General features: G+C 40.9%; 1 protein-coding gene across 2 annotated transcripts in view; it reads right to left on the bottom strand.

Annotated features, from left to right (window-relative positions):
- The window catches only part of cep350 (centrosomal protein 350), a 33,463-nt gene extending 16,471 nt beyond the window's left edge, over positions 1-16,992 (bottom strand). For both annotated transcript variants that reach the window (XM_061032622.1, XM_061032631.1), the window contains exons 1-16: positions 16,666-16,992; positions 14,405-14,487; positions 13,813-13,856; positions 13,549-13,657; positions 13,280-13,445; positions 10,577-11,223; positions 10,331-10,444; positions 10,033-10,161; positions 8,391-8,507; positions 4,866-5,596; positions 4,652-4,770; positions 2,858-3,900; positions 2,461-2,617; positions 2,064-2,233; positions 1,724-1,901; positions 115-305 (exon numbers count right to left, since the gene is read on the bottom strand). In XM_061032622.1, the coding sequence (XP_060888605.1) occupies positions 115-305; positions 1,724-1,901; positions 2,064-2,233; positions 2,461-2,617; positions 2,858-3,900; positions 4,652-4,770; positions 4,866-5,596; positions 8,391-8,507; positions 10,033-10,161; positions 10,331-10,444; positions 10,577-11,223; positions 13,280-13,445; positions 13,549-13,657; positions 13,813-13,856; positions 14,405-14,480 (3,991 nt within the window). In that variant the 5' untranslated portion in view covers positions 14,481-14,487; positions 16,666-16,992. The remainder of the gene's footprint in view (positions 1-114; positions 306-1,723; positions 1,902-2,063; positions 2,234-2,460; positions 2,618-2,857; positions 3,901-4,651; positions 4,771-4,865; positions 5,597-8,390; positions 8,508-10,032; positions 10,162-10,330; positions 10,445-10,576; positions 11,224-13,279; positions 13,446-13,548; positions 13,658-13,812; positions 13,857-14,404; positions 14,488-16,665) is intronic.
- Positions 16,993-18,620: the final 1,628 nt, after the last annotated feature.

The raw sequence follows: 18,620 nt of genomic DNA, 5'->3' as shown, positions 1-18,620 counted from the left end.
GTTAACAGGGAATATTGAGAAGAAAATGATTCACACATAAATATAATAAAAAGTTAGGTTTTTACTTTACTAATTGTTTTTTTTATTCCTTAGACTTGTGTGAGTTTCATTTACCTGTGGTCCTCGTCTCTGCTCTACTGCTGTGAGTTTTGGTGCCTGTGTTTGGGTTATTTGCCCCCAGAGAGCCACTTCTCACAGCCTCACTGGGAGAGTTAGCTCCACTCGGAGAAGAAGAATCTGGAGAGCTGCGTGGAGAAGCGTGTTTTGGCGCAGCTGCTGAGGACTTCTTACCGTCAACTTCCAAACTAGAAATAAAATGTAGTAAAAGAGGGAAAGAAAAACGCTTAGATACATAGTTTAAGAAAGATCAAATAGTAGTGTGAAGAAATATATTCTCTAAAGTGAATTCATATTAAGCATTAAGGTCGATGGGATTTAGTGGACTGGGATCAGCTGTAAATGATCCCTTCAAAGCAAAACATTGAATATAATGCAGCACAGATTTTAATGTTTTCAAACAGTTGTAAAATAACAACAAACTCACACACAGGGAAGTGTGAGATGACAGACGCATAGATAAAGAAAGAAGGGGCCCCTGGTCATGCCAACCTCAGATTGCCTGAGGCAGCATAACCGGCTGACAGAGGCCCAGACTATGAATGGATATATTGTGCTGCTCAGAGATCAAGGTCAATGTCTTAAAGGATCAGAATTCACTTTACCATTTAGGGAAGTAGACAGTAGCATCTTTTATCCAAGGATAACAGTCGGACATAATAAAATATTGAAATACAACAAAAAAAGCCATTATCTCAATGCTTAACCAGTTAGCTGTCAACTGCAGAGAAAGAGACATGAATAAAGTATGTAACACAGTTACAGAATCATTGATACACTTAGTCACCACCAGTAAAAGAAAACAACAATCAGCTTTATTTATGGTGCTTAAAGGGATACACTCCATCTGAATGTCTTTTCTTTCTTCAGGAAGATACACAAGCTCCACAAAGTGGGAGGAATCTGCCACCTGGGCTTCAGAGTACCATTAGAGTTCTCAAATGTCAATACTGGGCACTGAGAGTAAGAAGAAAAGGGAAAAAACTCTCTCCTTTCCTTTGGCAGCAAGCCCGAGCTGTGGGGAAGCTGGCTGACCCGACAAACCACCCTGCAGGCCCCCCAACACAAGACAGCCAGTGTGTTTTTCCCTTGGACACCTCCTGCACTGAGCACTACACCACTGCTTAAAACCCTCAGGCCTTCAACAGAGCAGCAAGCCACAAGTCTGTTTGTACTGGCAGCCTTAACTACGACTCTCTAAGCATACTTAAGTTATTTGTCATGCCCAGATAAATTAACCTTAGGGTTAAAACAGTTTATACCAAGTGGAGGATTTGGAGGTTGGAAAAGAAACAACTGAGATATTGGAAAACTGAGAAGATCCCATTTATCTCAAAATGCCCTTTCCATTTCAGTTTAGCTTGGAAGTACAGGAAGAAACTGTTTGGCTTAACAGGCTCATTTTAAATATAACTTTGAATAGATTAAATTGTATCCACGGGAAACAAAAGCTTCAATTACAAACATTAACCGCCTAACAAATGAACTACAGGATTTACATGCTTTTAATTGAAAAACACCATGAGACTTTACAAGACAAACTTTTTTCTTCCTTTTCCAAGAGTATCAAACCTCCCATTTATGGTAGTGTGCTGATGATCATTACCTTTGTTGAAAGGTTTCCCCTAAAGTGTCATTATGGTGGACACTCCTGGCCTGGCTGTGGGCAGAGCTTTTGTCTGAGCCCCTCTTCCTAGAGTCAGAGGATAATGCATCAGAGGGGGGCGAGCAGGAGCTCCTCTGCTCTCCCACCAAGGTGCCATCACTCTGGTCTGATGCTGTGCCTGCAGAGGATTTAAGACGTTTATTTAACACAGAACAGAAATGTATTTTTGAGTCACATTTCCACATAGAGAACATTTCTTAATTTATTTTAAATAATGTCAGCTATGAATACAAAATCATATCTGTCATACAGAGGAGTGAATATAGCTTTTAAGTTTTACCTCTTTTTTTGGAGGAGTGCTTAGAGAAGGGTGAGGAGATAGATGCTGAACCAGAGGAAAGATGTGGCGAGTGATTCGATGAGTGGAAGGATGAATGGTTGGAATTGATGCCTCCCGTGTTTTTTTCATAAGGAGACCTCCTCATCAGCTCCTCAAAATGAGTGTTCACACTAGCAGAGAGGGGAGAAAAATGTCTCATCTCATCATCTTCAATAACTTTTTTAATCTGTGACAGAACACATCAGCACGCATAAAACATCATGGCTGTGGGGTCAATCTGTCTATGAACTCAAGAATACAGAGTGGGGGTTGCTGTCTGAAAGGGCTTCATGAGCTTTCTATTTGTGTGACATGAATGCCACCCAGTGGCCGTTTTTAAAATTGTAAATGTATGTACCTGTGTGAATTGGAGCCTCTTTTTAACTGGCCACTGTGTCCGCTGCTATGTGATGATGACACAAAGTCATCTTCATAGACCACTGCATCTACAGAGCCATTTCCAAGGTGCAAAGCCTGGGCAGAGGGAGATGTCCTCTCAGAGTTCCTCCCCATCACTGTAGGACAAGAAGAACAGAAACGAGTCGAATATTTAAGATCTAACCTTGGACTTGGAACTTGAGATCATTCAAATAACGATAAATCATTTTTTTAAAGTTTACTAAGGGTTAATACATCACAATCTCACTATATCTTTTTTTCCCTCAGTATTGGGTAGTTGGAAAACATGTACACTGACAGAAGAAAAAAAACTTGTTAGCTTTGCTGAGTGGAGAGGTTCTCATACATGAACTTACCGTTAGGCTGGCTATGAAGGTTCTTGGTGTAAATATTGATGACACTTAGAGGGCTCCCTTTGTTCAGCTCCTCCCAGGCTGCTTTGCTGCCCTCATGCTGCACAAAAGGTGAGCTGAGGGCCAAGCAACTTGCTGCCTCCCTCTGAAACTCAGATATCCGCTTGAAATCCTTTCTTTGACCCACACAGTAGTCCACTGCTGTCAGGCGATCTGCCGGTTTGGGTACACCATTGTTGGAGGGTCGAGGAGGGCTGGTCTCATCCTCAGAAAAGCTTCCTTCACTCAGAAGAGGACCCTCACTGATGGAACCTGCACTTGAGTCATGAAGGTCTGTCCGATTCTTATCCTCCATCAAACCATATCCTCTCCTTTGTGCAGTTTTATCCTTTCTCTCTACCTCCTCAAAGCCGTTCACCAGCTTCCTCCTTTCATGTGTATAACTGTTAAGAATGGGCCCTGTAAAATCAGCTGATGTTGTGTTTGGTTTAGTCGGATTGGTATGTGCACCCATAGTTTGTTTCTGTCCCCCAAGGGTGTGCAGATTGCCTGCTCCCGGAAAGACTGTGCCGTCGTATGAACTTCGGCCTGTGCTAGTCAAAATCCTCTGAAACCTCAACCCTACATCATTATTTTCTGTGGCAGCTGTTTCCGCCCAGCATCCGTCATCAACATAAGCTGTAGAGGGCCTCAGAGCCAGAACAGTGTCACCTTCCATTGAAGTTGCTGCACCGTAGTTGATCCCCTCCCCAGCAAGCTTTCTTGCTTCACTCTCTATACGGTTGGAAAGGGAGGCAGCTGTGGCCTTGAGAGCCTCAATGCGGAACAACTTGGACCGTGGCCTGATGGAGGGTGCTGTGGCCGGTTGTTGGGCGGGCAGTCTGTCACTAGCTGCCACGGCAGACTCCAGCTTTAGAAGCTGAGAGAGGAGAGGGCCACCAAAAGGGGTTTGCATACTACTGCTGCTGGGCCCAGTGTTAGGACGAAAAGCGGGATTCAAACGGTCAGACTGAAGCAAAGATGCAACTCCGACATCCAGATCAGTCCTGCAAGAAGGAGAGCAACAAAGGAGACGTTAAAAGAAGAGCGAAAGAGAGACAGTCTGACAGTTAAAACAGATCTGGCTTTGAACAGCTATCAAAAGAAGCACGTAAACATTATTATCACTCTTTCTACTGAAGAAAGTAAACTATAGAACTTTTATTGCCCGTACTCAGAACGGGAGGAGCTGTGTTTATAGCAATTTTCCTTATTTGAAGCACTTTAAAAACATTTATTTACATTTTGTTTTCAACAGTCTTTTGCAAAAGCAAATGTTTCTAAAGCAGCATATTGTTTCACAGCTTAAGCTCTCTGATCAAAGGATTAACTACCCGGATAAATAAAGAATATGGTTGTCAAGTTTATACACTAGAATTGTGTGTAAGATCACATATTCAGAATATTTATAACCACTTAATATAAACACAGAGATACTTGTTATATCTCACAAGCAAAAACATTTTAGGTCCTTTCTTAGTTTCCAGTCAGTTCCCTCAAATGTTCTTTCATGCATCTGCCCTAGAGCAGATTCTTTATTCCTGTACCAAATTCAGAGCAAAAAGGCTTCTGTGGCATTTAGGGGTGTTCATAAAAGAAAAAAAGAGTCCAGGAATAGACTGTTTCTCTGTTTGCTACAGTCAGGGGATTTCCTAGTAATTATTGCCCAAATGTTATTTCCAGGAGGAACAGTGATATGTGAACTGTGCTGAGTTTAAGAGGTTTGTTTTTCTGGGAGCTTTTGGGTCATGTGTTTACCTGGACAAAGGAGGAGCTGGCTGATCATTCAAAGATCGGTCACTGCTTGAAGGACTCTGTGGTGCCTCAAGCCTTTTGTTTTCTTTGTCCGACTCTCCCGAGGGCTGGTACATCGGTCTCTGTGGCAATACAAACATTAACACATTATTGTACCTCATAAAGCTTGAATATCTATAAAAACAGGATGACTTTGTTTTATAGGTATGAACAATACCATTTGAATAGCTGGAGCAGCAGGTAGCGTGTGTGTGGCCTCCTCGCCCAGTTGCACCTCTTCCATCAGTTTGTTGTAGGTCTCCTGTAGTCGCTGTTGTACAGAGGCCACAGGAACCTCACTAGCAAGGGCCACTGTTTTGGCTACTTCTCTTTGTTTCCGGTAGAGCTCCTGCAGTCTCTGGTTTCTCCTCTCGCCTTCCTCCCTTAGTGCCCGCTTCTCTTCTGCCTGACGTCTCTTTCTCTCCTCCTGTTGCTTTAAAATATACTGGCGGACCGTATCTGCATCGTAGTGTCGCTTTTTGTGCGCCATGTCAGCCGAGTTAGAAGTATGAGGTCTGTGTGAAGTTGGGCTTGCGCTGCGGCATCCTCTCGAGGGGGAACCTTTTATCACAGTAGTTCCCCAAGCAGAGACTGGAGTTCTTGTTTGTGGCCCTGATCCACCTCGGCCTCTTCTACCACCACTTCCAGCCCGGGATCTCTGCCGGGCCCTCTCAGCTTCTCTGCACTCCAGCTGAAGGTCATCAAGTATCCCCTGAATGTCTGCTGACAACAGCTCTGCACCTACAACCTCTGGGGCCCTTTCTCGATCTGCAGATGAGGGGGTAGATGTGGTAGTGGAGCGGTTTTTGGGTTGCCCCTGGAAACCATTATGAGGCCTCTCTCTGCTGCTTGGGCGAGACCTTGATTTTTCTTCTGAGCGCGGGTCTGAACTGGAGCGGTGCCGCGAAGCTGATAAACAAGTGAAAAAATTAAAATATTAAAATTGAAGAAAAAACGAGTAGTATTACTTAATAAATTCTATATTTAAGAAGCAATTAAAGTGTAATTCACTATTCATACATCTACAAAGAAGTGTGTAGGGAAGGGTGGCACTTTAAATTGATTTAGCGATGATATCAGGATTCTGCACCCATAAAAATCCCCCCCACCTCAAAGAACTCCTCACCCCACAACCCTCCATACAAAGCCTCCGCTCCTCCATCCCCCCAGAAATAAACTCCACACCATGGGAGATGTCACAGTCAGTGGAATGCTCTACCTGACCACCTGAGGGCACCACAGTCTGTGGACGCTTTTAAAAGGGCCCTTAAAACCCACCTCTTTAACGGAGCCTTTCGCTTGTGTTTTTAGTTTCCTCAGCTGCCTTCCTCTTTTTATTCCCATGATTTTTTTTATTGACGCATTTTTTTTCCAAAAATGTAAAGTGTGTTACAAATAAAATGCATTATTATTATTATTATTATTATTATTATTATTATTAATAATAGTATTATTATTATTGTTGTGCACTCACAAATAACACCAGCAGATTTTCATTTTCTCTAACTTATCTACAACAAAATTCCATATGATGTTGAAAGTTCCCGCTGTACATTTCCTATTCTTAGTGTCCCTTTCACCTTCCGCTGTGTTGTTACTGAATCAAATGATTACACATTGAGGTTCACCTGGGGGGTGTACTACGAAGCAGGATTTTCAGGGATCGAGGTAACTTCAGGGTTAACTGTGTTTTCAGTACTACGAATGTGGTTCTCTCCTTACCGGGGTAGATCACCATGGTTACTTATGCTGAACCTGATCCGGGGCAGGTTATGCTCAGGATAAGAGATCAAGTATGGAACTCTGCCGAGTGCCTACTGACCAATCAGATATCTTTATCGTTGAGCTCTGAGAGCTGATTGAGAGAGGGGAGAAGGGGCTGAGGGGAAAAGTATGATTTAACATCAATGTGTAAGTTAATTAGCCTAAAGTAATTAAATGTTATTTACTGACATCACAGATACACCCTCCCAATGGATCCTTGTAGTTGTGTGTGTAAGATGACTTTAAATTATATTTTCATATTAATCTTTCTTAGCTCCATACCGTTCTTATTTTACCATCGAGGCTGCAGCTGAAATATTACATCAAACTGTCATTCAGGCCACAAGAAAAAAAATCTGTGCCATAAATTATTTCAAGGGAAGAAACATGAGTTACCGTAGTATAGTCAGAGCTAAGGTGCAGTATAGACGAGAAAGAAATATAATAAACCTTAATTTGACCCCCCCCAGCATTTGTTTCTGCAGCTGTGTTGATTAGTCTGTAGAAGTCTTTGTGTTTAACTTCTTTAAAAATATTTTATTTAGTTTGCTCAAGATTAAGGTTATATGATTTAGTTAGTAATCTCTTGGTTTTTACTTCTATTTTTGGATAATTGATTATCCTATAGGAGCGCCTTAGGGTGGGGCATGACATTAAACATAACAAATAGCAATGTGTTTGCAGAGGGACTATGTTGTATTCCTGTAAACGTGAATGTAACAGGGCTTGTGTTAAGATTCATGATGTGTAGATGCTTGAGGCAAGGCGATTTTTTGTGGAAATACTGGCACCTCATTTAGGTAATGATTAGAGGTTAAAGAGTTCCTGTCACTGTGCTGGTCAGAGTCCAGATACTTTGACAGTGTAACTCATCAGCTGCACAGTGAGGTCAGTCTATATTTCCTAAGGCAAATTCAGCATACAGTTTCACATTGTTACAAATGTTAGATTACATGTAAATATGTGCAAACAAGTGACTGCCAAAGATAAAGCACTAGACTCAGACATAGAAACTAAATGAGGCCCGGAGGCCGGCTTGGCATGGCAACTCTAATCTGGGCCAAACTGAAAATTCCCATCTTGATTTTACAGTGTCTAATCCAAATCGTGTTTTTTCTGAACACGGCTGCTGTGAGTCTCTATCTCATATCCCCCCCCAAATGAGTGTACACGCAGCCTGCACTGGGGGCAACCCCTGGAAATGAGGCCATGTCTAATTGTGCATCCAACCAGAACAGCATGTCAATCTCTATTCCTTCCGGTCAGTGGTGCCCAGGAAAGATGCAGCTAGCAAAGATAGAGGTTGACCATGGTAGTGTGCTGTTTGGAGGAATTACAGACAAAGCCTATGACTGTGTGTGTGTGTGTGTGTGTGTGTGTGTGTGTGTGTGTGTGTGTGTGTGTGTGTGTGTGTGTGTGTGTGTGTGTGTGTGTGTGTGTGTGTGTGTGTGTGTGTGTGTGTGTGTGTGTGTGTGTGTGTGTGTGTGTGTGTGTAAAGAAGCCGCCAAATGCTCTTTATTTATTGATATTCTTTGGCTGCCTCTGTTGTCTGTCTTGCTTGACTGTGTGGCTCAGACATGCAAAACAACTTGATATAATAACACATTTAACTGCACCATAATGCCATCACCGGTTACATGTTCAAAGTTCAACAGTAACTTTTGAAATCAGATCAAGGCAGAATGGGCCAAGAGTTTGAAAGAAGAGAAGGGAGAGAGTCAAAAGTAAAACTAATTTGCACTTAGGTGACAAAGTTTTCTCTTACTTGCCGCCAGACCTTAATAATGCAAAGAAGACATTTTTGTCATGGAGCTAACACAATCTGATTGTCTCTTAACCCCCAACAGAAATCTTAGAATAGTATGTTAGAGGTCAGAACACAGTTACATAAGGCAGGAGTGTATGGCATGGATAGAAGGTTAAGACTCTATAGGCCCACCTGTTCTGTTCAGTCCGTCAGCTGGCTGGGGTCTGTCCTCCCTTAAAGGCTTGGGAACTGGACCCAGCACCATCTTTACAAGCTTTTGGCCCTCTCTCCATGATGCAGGACTTATCACTGCAGAGGCAAAGACAATTTGCACCTTAGCATTGCAATTCAATATAGTTCATGTTGACCACATGGAGCATCAGCATGCACAGTATATGTAGATGTGACACCACCACCTGGTGACAGAGTTGAAGATGAAGACACACACAGCTTGGAGAAAGGGAAAAATACAAGTAATGCATTTGCTTAGTAAGTCTATTTCCTGATTTTAAAATTGCTTTTATGAAGTTACTAAGGTTGTTTGGTAGCAGAGGTGGTGTGACAAAACAACTTGGTTATTGCAGTTTTTCCTAATTCCCTCATATTTATTTTCCTCCATCAGTTACCATCCAGTAGAGCTTTATTATATCATTTTTCACTGTGCTCCCTGCCAGTCTTTGCGGCTGCTTAGTTTTCTGTTACTGGCCTGGTATAAAGTGTCTATAGAAATCATTTGGTGTTCAGACCTTAATGACATCTTTATTTGAAATGATCTCCAGTGAACTTTTCACTTTGACACTGCTCTGATCATCAGAAGAGAAGTTTCTATTAATCAAATTGTACATTCACTAACCAAGAAGCTGTTTGTGACCGTGTGGATGTGCCAATTGAACCTGGCCACAGATTTCAGAGGGCTATTTATAGTGCTGCACCAGCATGACACAGGGATCCGGCAGACTTGTCAGACAACATAAATTAAGTTATTGAGAAACATATTTTCTTGTCTGCTTTCAGCTTATTCAGACCCCATCTGTTTAGTTCTGTATCGTATATTTGTATTTTCTGGCCAAAGCATTAATATCTGTTTTTACCTGCACTGACACAGACATGAAGTCACCTTTTATTATGTTTATTTGTTTGTCTCTGAAGCCTCTTTTAGTGAGGAGGAAGAAGAACGTTTCCCAGGTGTAAAGCCCAAGTTACGGCAGTATGTGTCTTTAATTCCTCAATGTGGCTGTCTGTACGCTACTACACAAATGCATGTCACACATATTGGAAATTTCTTCGGGGATTTAAGACTTAGAAGCCACACACACACACACACACACACACACACACACACACACACAGGACAATGGACAACATGGAAAGAACACACTGAGTATCTGAACACTGGTTCCTGCCCGTTAGTCTGAGGAATTTCTAACATTCAGTCATTCAGATTTAACCATATAACATACTTGTACAACTAGTTGTGCTTAATAAGGCTTGCATGTATACAAAGTTGATATAACGGTATTGTGTATACAGTCTCCAAAAAAGGATAATAGAAGATAACCGCCATTTAGCAGCAAAAATTATTCATAAAATGTCCTAAGCCTGAGCATTTGTGCACAGTAAAGTAACACCAAAATATGCTTGAAAATTAATAAATGTATAAAAGCAATAAAGACACATCTGTAGCTTAACGTTTGAGGCTCCTGGTTTTGGGACCATGTGCATGTCCATGACAAAATCCTGCCAGACTGTTTCACATACTTCGCTTCCTTACTGTCACGTATTAAAAATAGATGAGAGGGTGGGTTGGCCCTCACATGAAAGAGGATTATTATACCTGGTTTTGCATTTAGGTCAGAAGAAGGGGCTGCTCTGTGGACCTTCCTGACCGGCTTGGGAGGCCTCCTCTCTTTGGACCGGTCAGCTCTCTGGTCTCTCAGCTGCTGATTCCTGGATCTAGTGGTCTCTGTAAACAGAAGACAAATGCCCAAATCAGCCATTAAAAGAAACATCAAAAGACCAAGATTTGTAAATTCATCAGGTGTCGGCTAATTAAAAAACAACTCCCTTCCTTGCATCACAGCAACAAGCCCAGACAAAAACAGAAATCCATTTAGAAAAGGTTGTATGTTTACCAGCAAACTGTCGAGACAGGTCTCTGTATATTTCTCTGCTGAGGTTATGAAACTCCTCCTCGTTCCAAACTTTCCCATCAGGAGTTCGGATCTTCGTCTCAGTACTGTTGAAACCTGTTGAAGAGTTGAAGGACGGAATATATAAACTGTAGCACTTACTGGCTCTCTATTACCAAACCCTGGAAGTTCAAAGAAAATATTCAAAAAATATTTTACAATGTGCAATACATCCTACATATATGGTACCTTTGTAAATAGGTGCAGGCGGTGCAGCTGCTACTTTCCGTATTTTGGCTGTGGGCATGTTGCTAGTACCGGTGTTGTTGCTCTCCACAGCTGCCATAATGGGCTGCTCCAGATAACCCAGCAGTTTCTCTCTTTCTGCAGCCTCCTCCAGATGTTGTCTCTGCCTGCGAATACGCTCTTTGAGCTTCTCCAGCTTATCATCAGGCTGATGTCTCCTTAAATTCTCCAGCCGCTGGGAAGCTGAGCCAGGGCTGCTGGAGGGGGTGCTGTCCCCTCTGTGATTGGAGACTGGGGCCGGTGCTCCACATGGGTTTGATTCTTGGCTCTCCATTCCAGGTTGTGCTTTGGGAGTTCTGTCCTCCTCAATCGTCCCTACATCTGTGGGTCGTGAATGGTTCCCAATACTCCTCAGCATAACTAGGGCAGGCTGGTCATTGAGGTAGCGGACCTCTGTGCTCTCCAGAGCCGAGGAGTGTGTGCTGTCCAGGTCCTTGTCTGTCTGTTTGTCCCTGGTGTCTCTCTGATAGACCAGCTGGCTTAGAAGAGGATCTGAGGAAGGAGGAGAGGAGGGGTGCGAAGACCCTGGCACCGACTGCAGACTGTAGGCCTCCAGCTGAGAGGAGGGATGTGGTGGAGGGGTGGCCTCTCTGTACACAAACCAGATTACATGGGATCAGGAAGGGGATCAAGATTTACGCTTGATTCAAAACACACTGAGTGTATAGAAGAGCACATTTATGGTCAAATGGCCTTTTCTTGCTTTAACTTCTAATAACTGATTGTGAGGCCACTTCAGGGCACAGAAAAACAAGTTGATATGGCTAACTTGTAAGCCAATAGTTTCATATTTTTTACAACAAGCAGCTACAGAGAAACTTTCATTCCTTTGGTATCATGCTGTTATCCACCCTTGCAAAGTATGAACAGTATTAACTCTTCTATGACAACTGCAGTTGGTATCCACCAGCTCCTAATAGAAATATGTGTCTTTTTATCTGCTAAATGCCGCTGCGTAATCACCAGCTCGTTGCCTTCACTGCACTAGTCTGCTGTTTGGTACTTATCAGATAGTGAACAGTGGGGTTTCTGAAAAAAGCAGCCTGCTGTAGTAAGAATCAACACTTGCAGAGCACTGAGAGTGAAACAACTCTTTGATTGGACTTTAGATTTTTTGTTCAACTAGTAGATGTTAGTTTTAGATTTCATCCATAAGGTATCCTGCATTTCTGATATTTTTTAATTATCTAAACTAAAATTTTTTAGGTTATAAGAAAATGATTAGAGTTTCTTAAGGATACTGGGATTTTGTAAAACAGAATCAAAATCACAGTGGTGTGTCAAATGGATGTCGAGTTCTACATCATCCATAGAAATGTTTAACTATAACACGTACGTGTAAATTAAAATAGGTTTCAAAGTCGGACAGTAAGCAAAATGTCTCAGCATTGTAAATGATTCAGACAGAATATCTTTAAAAGAAGCCAATAGAATATGGTATGAGAAATGGAAACAGCTGTATCTAATTCAGGTAAGAGGTTCAACCAAATTCATAACCAGGCGCTGCTTTAGAGAGAAACCATAAAAGAGATGTTTCATTCAGTATGACTAGTCAAAGACCAAAACTCACCCTGTGCTCAGTGCTCAGGACAGCGAAATGCATATAAAAGTTGCTCGTTATTGCTCTGCTGAAATAAAAATGAGTGCACATAAATGACTCAACAAGAATAAAAAATATCTTCTTTTGGAGGGGCAGGAGGTGGCGGCCACCACTCCAATGAATGGGAGGCGAAACACAGAGCATTGTATAGTTGTTACAGATTCAAAATGAAGCCTCGAAGCAAGCATTTTGGAAGAGAAAATATTAGGGGGCAGCACTACACAACAGTAAAGCTGTGGGCTTGAAGGCTGAACAAGGAACAGAAATCTCTCTTTAAAGCTCTGTGAGTATTAGGTGGCCTTCTAGTAAAGGGGATATTTCTTGTAACATTACAAGCAATCGGTCATACATTTTTTTTTCATTACTTTCCTTTCATAAGTTATCATAATAAAATAAACAATAAGACACTTTTAAGGGCCATACCAAAGGAGAGTACTATTTTTGATGGTTATAAAACCTTTAACATAAATAACTGTGAATGTGCTGCATATCCAGATTAGAAATCCAGTCATTCTGTTACACTGAAACTCTGAGTTTTGCAGTTTCACTGAAAATACTGGAGTCCTGGGCAACCTAGAAATCTGAGAGCTTGTCAGCTAAAAGCTTTTCAGAAAACATGTCAAGAACATATGGTGTCTGAATAGAAGCCCTGAGTAGCAGCGAGAGTAGGGGAGGAGCTGTTTGTCCATTGAAAGAGCTCTTTGCTGTTTCACGCTAAAACAGTAAGGTAACACAATATTTGGCATTTAAATACTGTATCTCAGCCCAGATGCAGAATTAATAATCACTCAAATCTTACTATGTTGTCTCTGCAGAACTTACACACAAAGTATTAAGATTCATAATATATAATCAGTCTTTATATCATTTAAAAAGTAATAATAATTTTGCTTTGGCGTGTAAATTAAGGCCGTACTCAGAAGCACAAAAAGGACAGAAATCAAGTCCTAAAGGTTAAAGTATAAACTCCTATCCAACTGAACAATAGACTGAGACAGAGAAAGTTGAGGCTGTTTTGTGAATGTGTTTAAGTACACATTTTGTACCTGAAGGAGGTCAGGGGTTCCCTGAACTCCACACTGTTGTTCCTGAGGACATTACTGTCCTGGGTGGTATTTCTTAGAGGGCTGCGGGAGCTGCTTTTTTCTGGACTTTGCTGACTACGCCCCCTGCGCTTAGAAGACCCTCCACTGGCATCAGCTTGTTGTCCACCTGTAAAAGAAGGACCTATTAAATGAAGTTATGGTTTTAACAGAATCTAAATCAAAATGAAACTATTTTGCAAAATGTAGCTAGATGTTTGACAATAACTGACCCCTGTGGCGAACCGTCTTGGAGGATTTCTTCTTGGGAGGGTCCATGACAGACTCCAGCAGAACCCCTGTCCCTGGAGTTGCCTCTAGGCGGTTTTCTATGTGCCGCAACTACAGAGGCAGAAAAGGTAGACGCTTTAGGTTATGTGAAAATGAAAGGGGGTCATCTTTGTCATCATATTTCTTGCTGTATTGCTTTTATGAAGTGAAAAGCAGAAGCTGACAAAAACAGTCAGTCAGCAAAAACCTGTGCCAGGTGTACTTACAGCAGCTTTGGACTGGGACAAACTTTTCCATGCAGTTGTCAGCTCTGACAGAGAGAATAAAAGTTATTTCAACATCTGATGCACTGAACACTACTTATGACACATACTTATCATAAATGTCAGAATATTAATGAGTGATTGTGATTAAACTGAATTAACTGAAAAGGACACACACACAACTATATAAAATCCCAATATTGACTATTAGAGGTGGGGGAAAAAATCGAGAATTAAGTTAAAAATTACTTTTTAATTGTGTCTTTTTACTTTAAAAAAAATACTTTTTCTGGGGGGTGGGGCTAATCATTCACTCCATGCTAAGTGCTAAGGTTAGCACTTTAGCTCAGTAGAATGCCAAATAGAGCAACAAGAAATTCAGCCAGTCTCACAGATGACTGGAGTAGATCCTGAAGCACTAACTCAAAAATAGACTTTGAATCCATGGATCAATTAATCCACAATCATTTTGAATCAAAAATTGATTCTGAATCAAATCGTGACCCCAGAAATTGAAAACGGATTGAGTCAAATCGAGAGACACCCAAAGATTCCCAGACCTATTGTCTATACCATAACTTGTTTTTAAACGAACCTGTGCTAAGGCTGTGATCGGCGAGCTGTTGAGCAGAGCTTTTCAGAGAAACCTCCGTCCTCCTGCTGCTCCTCATCGCTCACCTGCAGCCAAAACAATAGAGGAGCAAATAATAATAATAAGTACGTACTCAAATGAAATCAACACAGAAAGTATTTACCATGGGCCCTTGTCTTATAACATGCACGATAGAAACAAATCTGCACAAAGGAATATAAGGCAAGAAGTAATACACATAAAAAATAAAACACGAACAGAGTTCAGACAGACACATAAAGTCTGCATGTAACCCTGCTTAATTACTTAATCAATAACGTGTGTTCATCTAATTCATTTCTAAAATACCATACACATTTTGAAAGCTTCTCAACAGCTTAACATTAAATCAGCCTGCCATTTAAAACCAGTTTGACAGCAGCACATTCCTCAAAAGATTTCCATGAGGGACAGCAAGAAAAACTGTCACATGTCAGCAGTGTGATGTTTACCTAAAACACGTCACCTGTAAGGCCTGAGTAAAGGTGTTGGGTCTTACTACTCTCTTTAGTCAACTAAAAAAAATGTTTGATGGGTTTGTTTGAGATTCAGGAAACTCCTTCCTAACACAGCTGAGGTTTAAAAGTGTTGACAACTTTCCTCAGTATACTGCTCTGTTGGCGACAGGACAAACCCAGCTTTGAGTTATTCTGAGTTCTTCAGCAGTAATGCATTTTACTCATAACAATCACGTGACACTGCCTGAGGTGTTGAAGTCAGAAGAAGAGAGCAAACAGGAGGAAAATGAATTCCCCTCTTATACTTGAACAGAATGTAGTCCTCCCAAAAAAACATACGGCCATAAACCAATTCATATTTTATACACAGAATTTCACATGAAAACAGTGTGAATTAAATGTTAACTACACCAGTTTACAGACAGTAAGTGCATGTTTGCTTTTAAAAGCAAATACACATATGATATTTAATTCCAATCTTGGTGAGCCAAGAGCAGCTCATACCATATAACTTTAGTTAGTAATGAAAATAACATTGTCAGGGGATGACCTCGACTAGTGACACTATCCTACTTTTATAAATGAGACGTTGCTTTAACACCCCAGCATTGAATGAATCATGGAGCAGACCATAACCAGTTGAATAATTCAAGACATCAGCCAAACTGTCTCAAACACCAGTCTGGATCCAGACATTAGAACAGCTCTATTGCTGTCTCAGTGAAGGCATCACATTCAGGCATTAAGAGTGTATTGACAAAAGTTTGTTGAAATAGTAAAATGGTCGGAAGGAAGCTGACCCCATCATTGACCTTTCATGAATAGTAAAGTCTGTGTCGGGCAAGCGTTAAGTGACATCATCATAATTTCCCCGCATGCAGTGCGGTTGATTTCCATTAAAGCAAACACAACCCCATGTCAAAGTCAAGATAGCAAAACACCACCAGCAGCAGCGTTGTTAAGGAGGAGGCGACCTTTCACCTATCAATGGCAGCTGCGTTACAGGAGCACTAATGTACGGGTGATTTATTGTTGCAATACAGCTTTCCAACACTAAGGTCACCACTACACCGACGGCAGCATAGAAACGCCCCAACCATAGGACGAGGAAGACATAAACTTTAATCTCACTCACACCATCGGGTTGAGTCGTCTTTCTACCTGTGTGTACATCTACTTGTCACATAATTGGTGTCTGACTTGATGTTACTTTTCATTCAAAGGCCTCATGTTTTTACATTATATTGTTGCACCCCGACAGCCTGAAACATCAGGATTTACATTGATATTAGTACAAGTATTATTGTATTCAAACATTAACTATAGTTGGCCTTTACGAAATAAAAAAGTCTACAGCAAACATGCAAACACAAGTTAAGTCAACTTGTAGTGGAGAAACGGTGTCAGAGGTACAAACACTGTAAAACTACAGTCTGTGAAACCTCCCCAGGAAATACACAAAACACAACCCGTCGTTTATCTACTTTCCTGTAAGAACTACAAATCCACTGTTTCACTCTTTCAGCCGAGATGTTTACACAATAATCCCAACATTCAGCAATTATTATAACTTTCCTAGTACAATAGTTGTAAGTCCACAGGATAATGTCTGTAACTTGTTGTATCGTGTGTTTTGGGGGTGTTTGTTTATAAAAGTCTTCGCTCCAGAGAGTAGTCTGAGCCGCTCACTAAACAGAGTTTATGTTGACGCTAGCTGACAGGAAAGTCTTCACTTCTCTTAACACTAACAATCACATTCAAACATACCTTGTGGGAAACGATCCGACGTGTCTAGATATCCACATTAATCCTGATGTCCTGGTGATAAAAAAAAATCCAAACTTATCCAGACTTCTCCTTCAGTTCCGACCGGCTGTCTGCTAGCTAACGTTAGCCAGCTAACGTTAGCTAGCAGTTGAGCCAACTAAGCTAGCAACTTTTTCTAGCGGCATGCACTCATTGTTTTTGCTTCAATGTTTTTCCAAGCAACGAGATACGACGGTCAGTTGTGAGATTCCCAGAAAGAAATGTCGCTACCCGCCTCTAAGGTTTCTTTCCCGGGTTACTATGTTGATGTTGCTCAACGGTGGTGGAAACTAGAGTATCCAAGACGGGTAGGTAACGTTAACTGAGACCCAAATATCGCGAGAGTTGGAGCACGTCAAACATGTTGGGATGTTCTCTTCTAGCGTTTCACACATAATACATCCCGATGGCTTTGACATACATAGGCTACTTTTTGATCTCAACAAAGGCGAAAATAATAAATTTTTACTTATATTTTGTTTAGATTTGAATCTGTACTGAACATTAGTTTGTTGGTCCAGTCCCCTCGATTAAAAAGTAATTAAAGATAAAAGATAAAGATAAAGATAAACTTTATTGATCCCCGTGGCGGAAATTTGTGCATTACAGCAGCTCAAGAAAACAGGGGACTATTAAAAATAAAAAAATAGAAGTTAAAAATCAAATCAAACATATTTACATCAGTTAAATAAAAAAATACAATAATGTAAAATTACACAGTAACTACACTGGAAAGAGTTATTGTTATTAAAAAAAACACACACAGTGTGTAGCATGAGGTGGTGATGTTGTTAAAGAGTCTGATTAAACAGTCTGACTGCAGATGGGATGAAAGACCTGCGGTAGCGCTCTGTCTTGCAGGGTGGGTGTCTCAGTCTGCTGCTGAAGGAGCTGCTCAGGGCAAATTAGGCTAAAATACAAAAATGAGACACTTGCTATAAAAAGTATTGTTGATCCGTGTCCAACCTTTAAAAAGTGAAACCTTTAAAAAGTAAACTGTGTTTGTACTTCACATTCACTGTTAACCACTTTAAGGTTAGATGACAATATGTAAAATAATAGCCCATTTAAAGGTGGGCTACATTTTTTTTTGGCAAACTCGCAAATGTTTGAATTAAATAGAGACGCTTAGAAATCATAAACCTATTTTTAAGGAATATTATAAAACAAATTTCTGAACAAGAAAATTATTTATTTAGGCTATTATTTATACTGCAATAAAATCAACCGAAATGAATAAACTACAGGTAGGTTAAATACAGGCCTACAGGTTTAACTTTCTTTGGTGATTTTAGTCAAGAACTTTCCTGATAAATTGTTGAGATATTTACATAACCTTACAATAAGGTTTTATGAAAAATAATTATGGAACTCAATACATTGTAATGTAGTAGGCTATATGGGCCAGACAAGACTAAGAAGAATAGGCTTGCTTTATAATACAGCATGCGTTTACTGCCACCCAGCGGCCATAGTGTGTATCACCCAAAGAGACAGTCACACAAACAACCAAACTCTGCTGTAGCACATCAACTCGAATGCTCGAACTATTACAAAAAGGGTGAAAGAAGTCAGGGCTTCAGCCCCTAACCCAGACTTCAGTCAATTTAAGTCACTGACGCATGTCCTTTTTTCCACTCGTCTGATTTTATTGTGGGTCAGTAGGAGCCGCATTTATTGGTTCCCGTGGCAACAAATGGAGTGCACGCTGTAAAACTGAGTGAAACAGTTCGTTGATACGATGTGTGCACACTGCAAACAGGTGAGTCATAAATATATAAACTGCATTGAAGCCTGTCATAGGGGGAGATAGGCCTATAGATGTTTCAGCTTATGGCTGCTAGTAAGCTATGTAAGACAACAAGTGGCTTACTACTCTGAGCAGCCTTAACTTTAGAATCAGAATCAGCAATAGG

The sequence above is a fragment of the Labrus mixtus genome, chromosome 3 (genome assembly GCF_963584025.1).
Source record: "Labrus mixtus chromosome 3, fLabMix1.1, whole genome shotgun sequence".
NCBI lineage: Eukaryota > Metazoa > Chordata > Actinopteri > Labriformes > Labridae > Labrus > Labrus mixtus.
The sequence above is the reverse complement of the archived record's forward strand: the minus strand, read 5'-3'. Positions and strand labels throughout refer to the sequence as shown.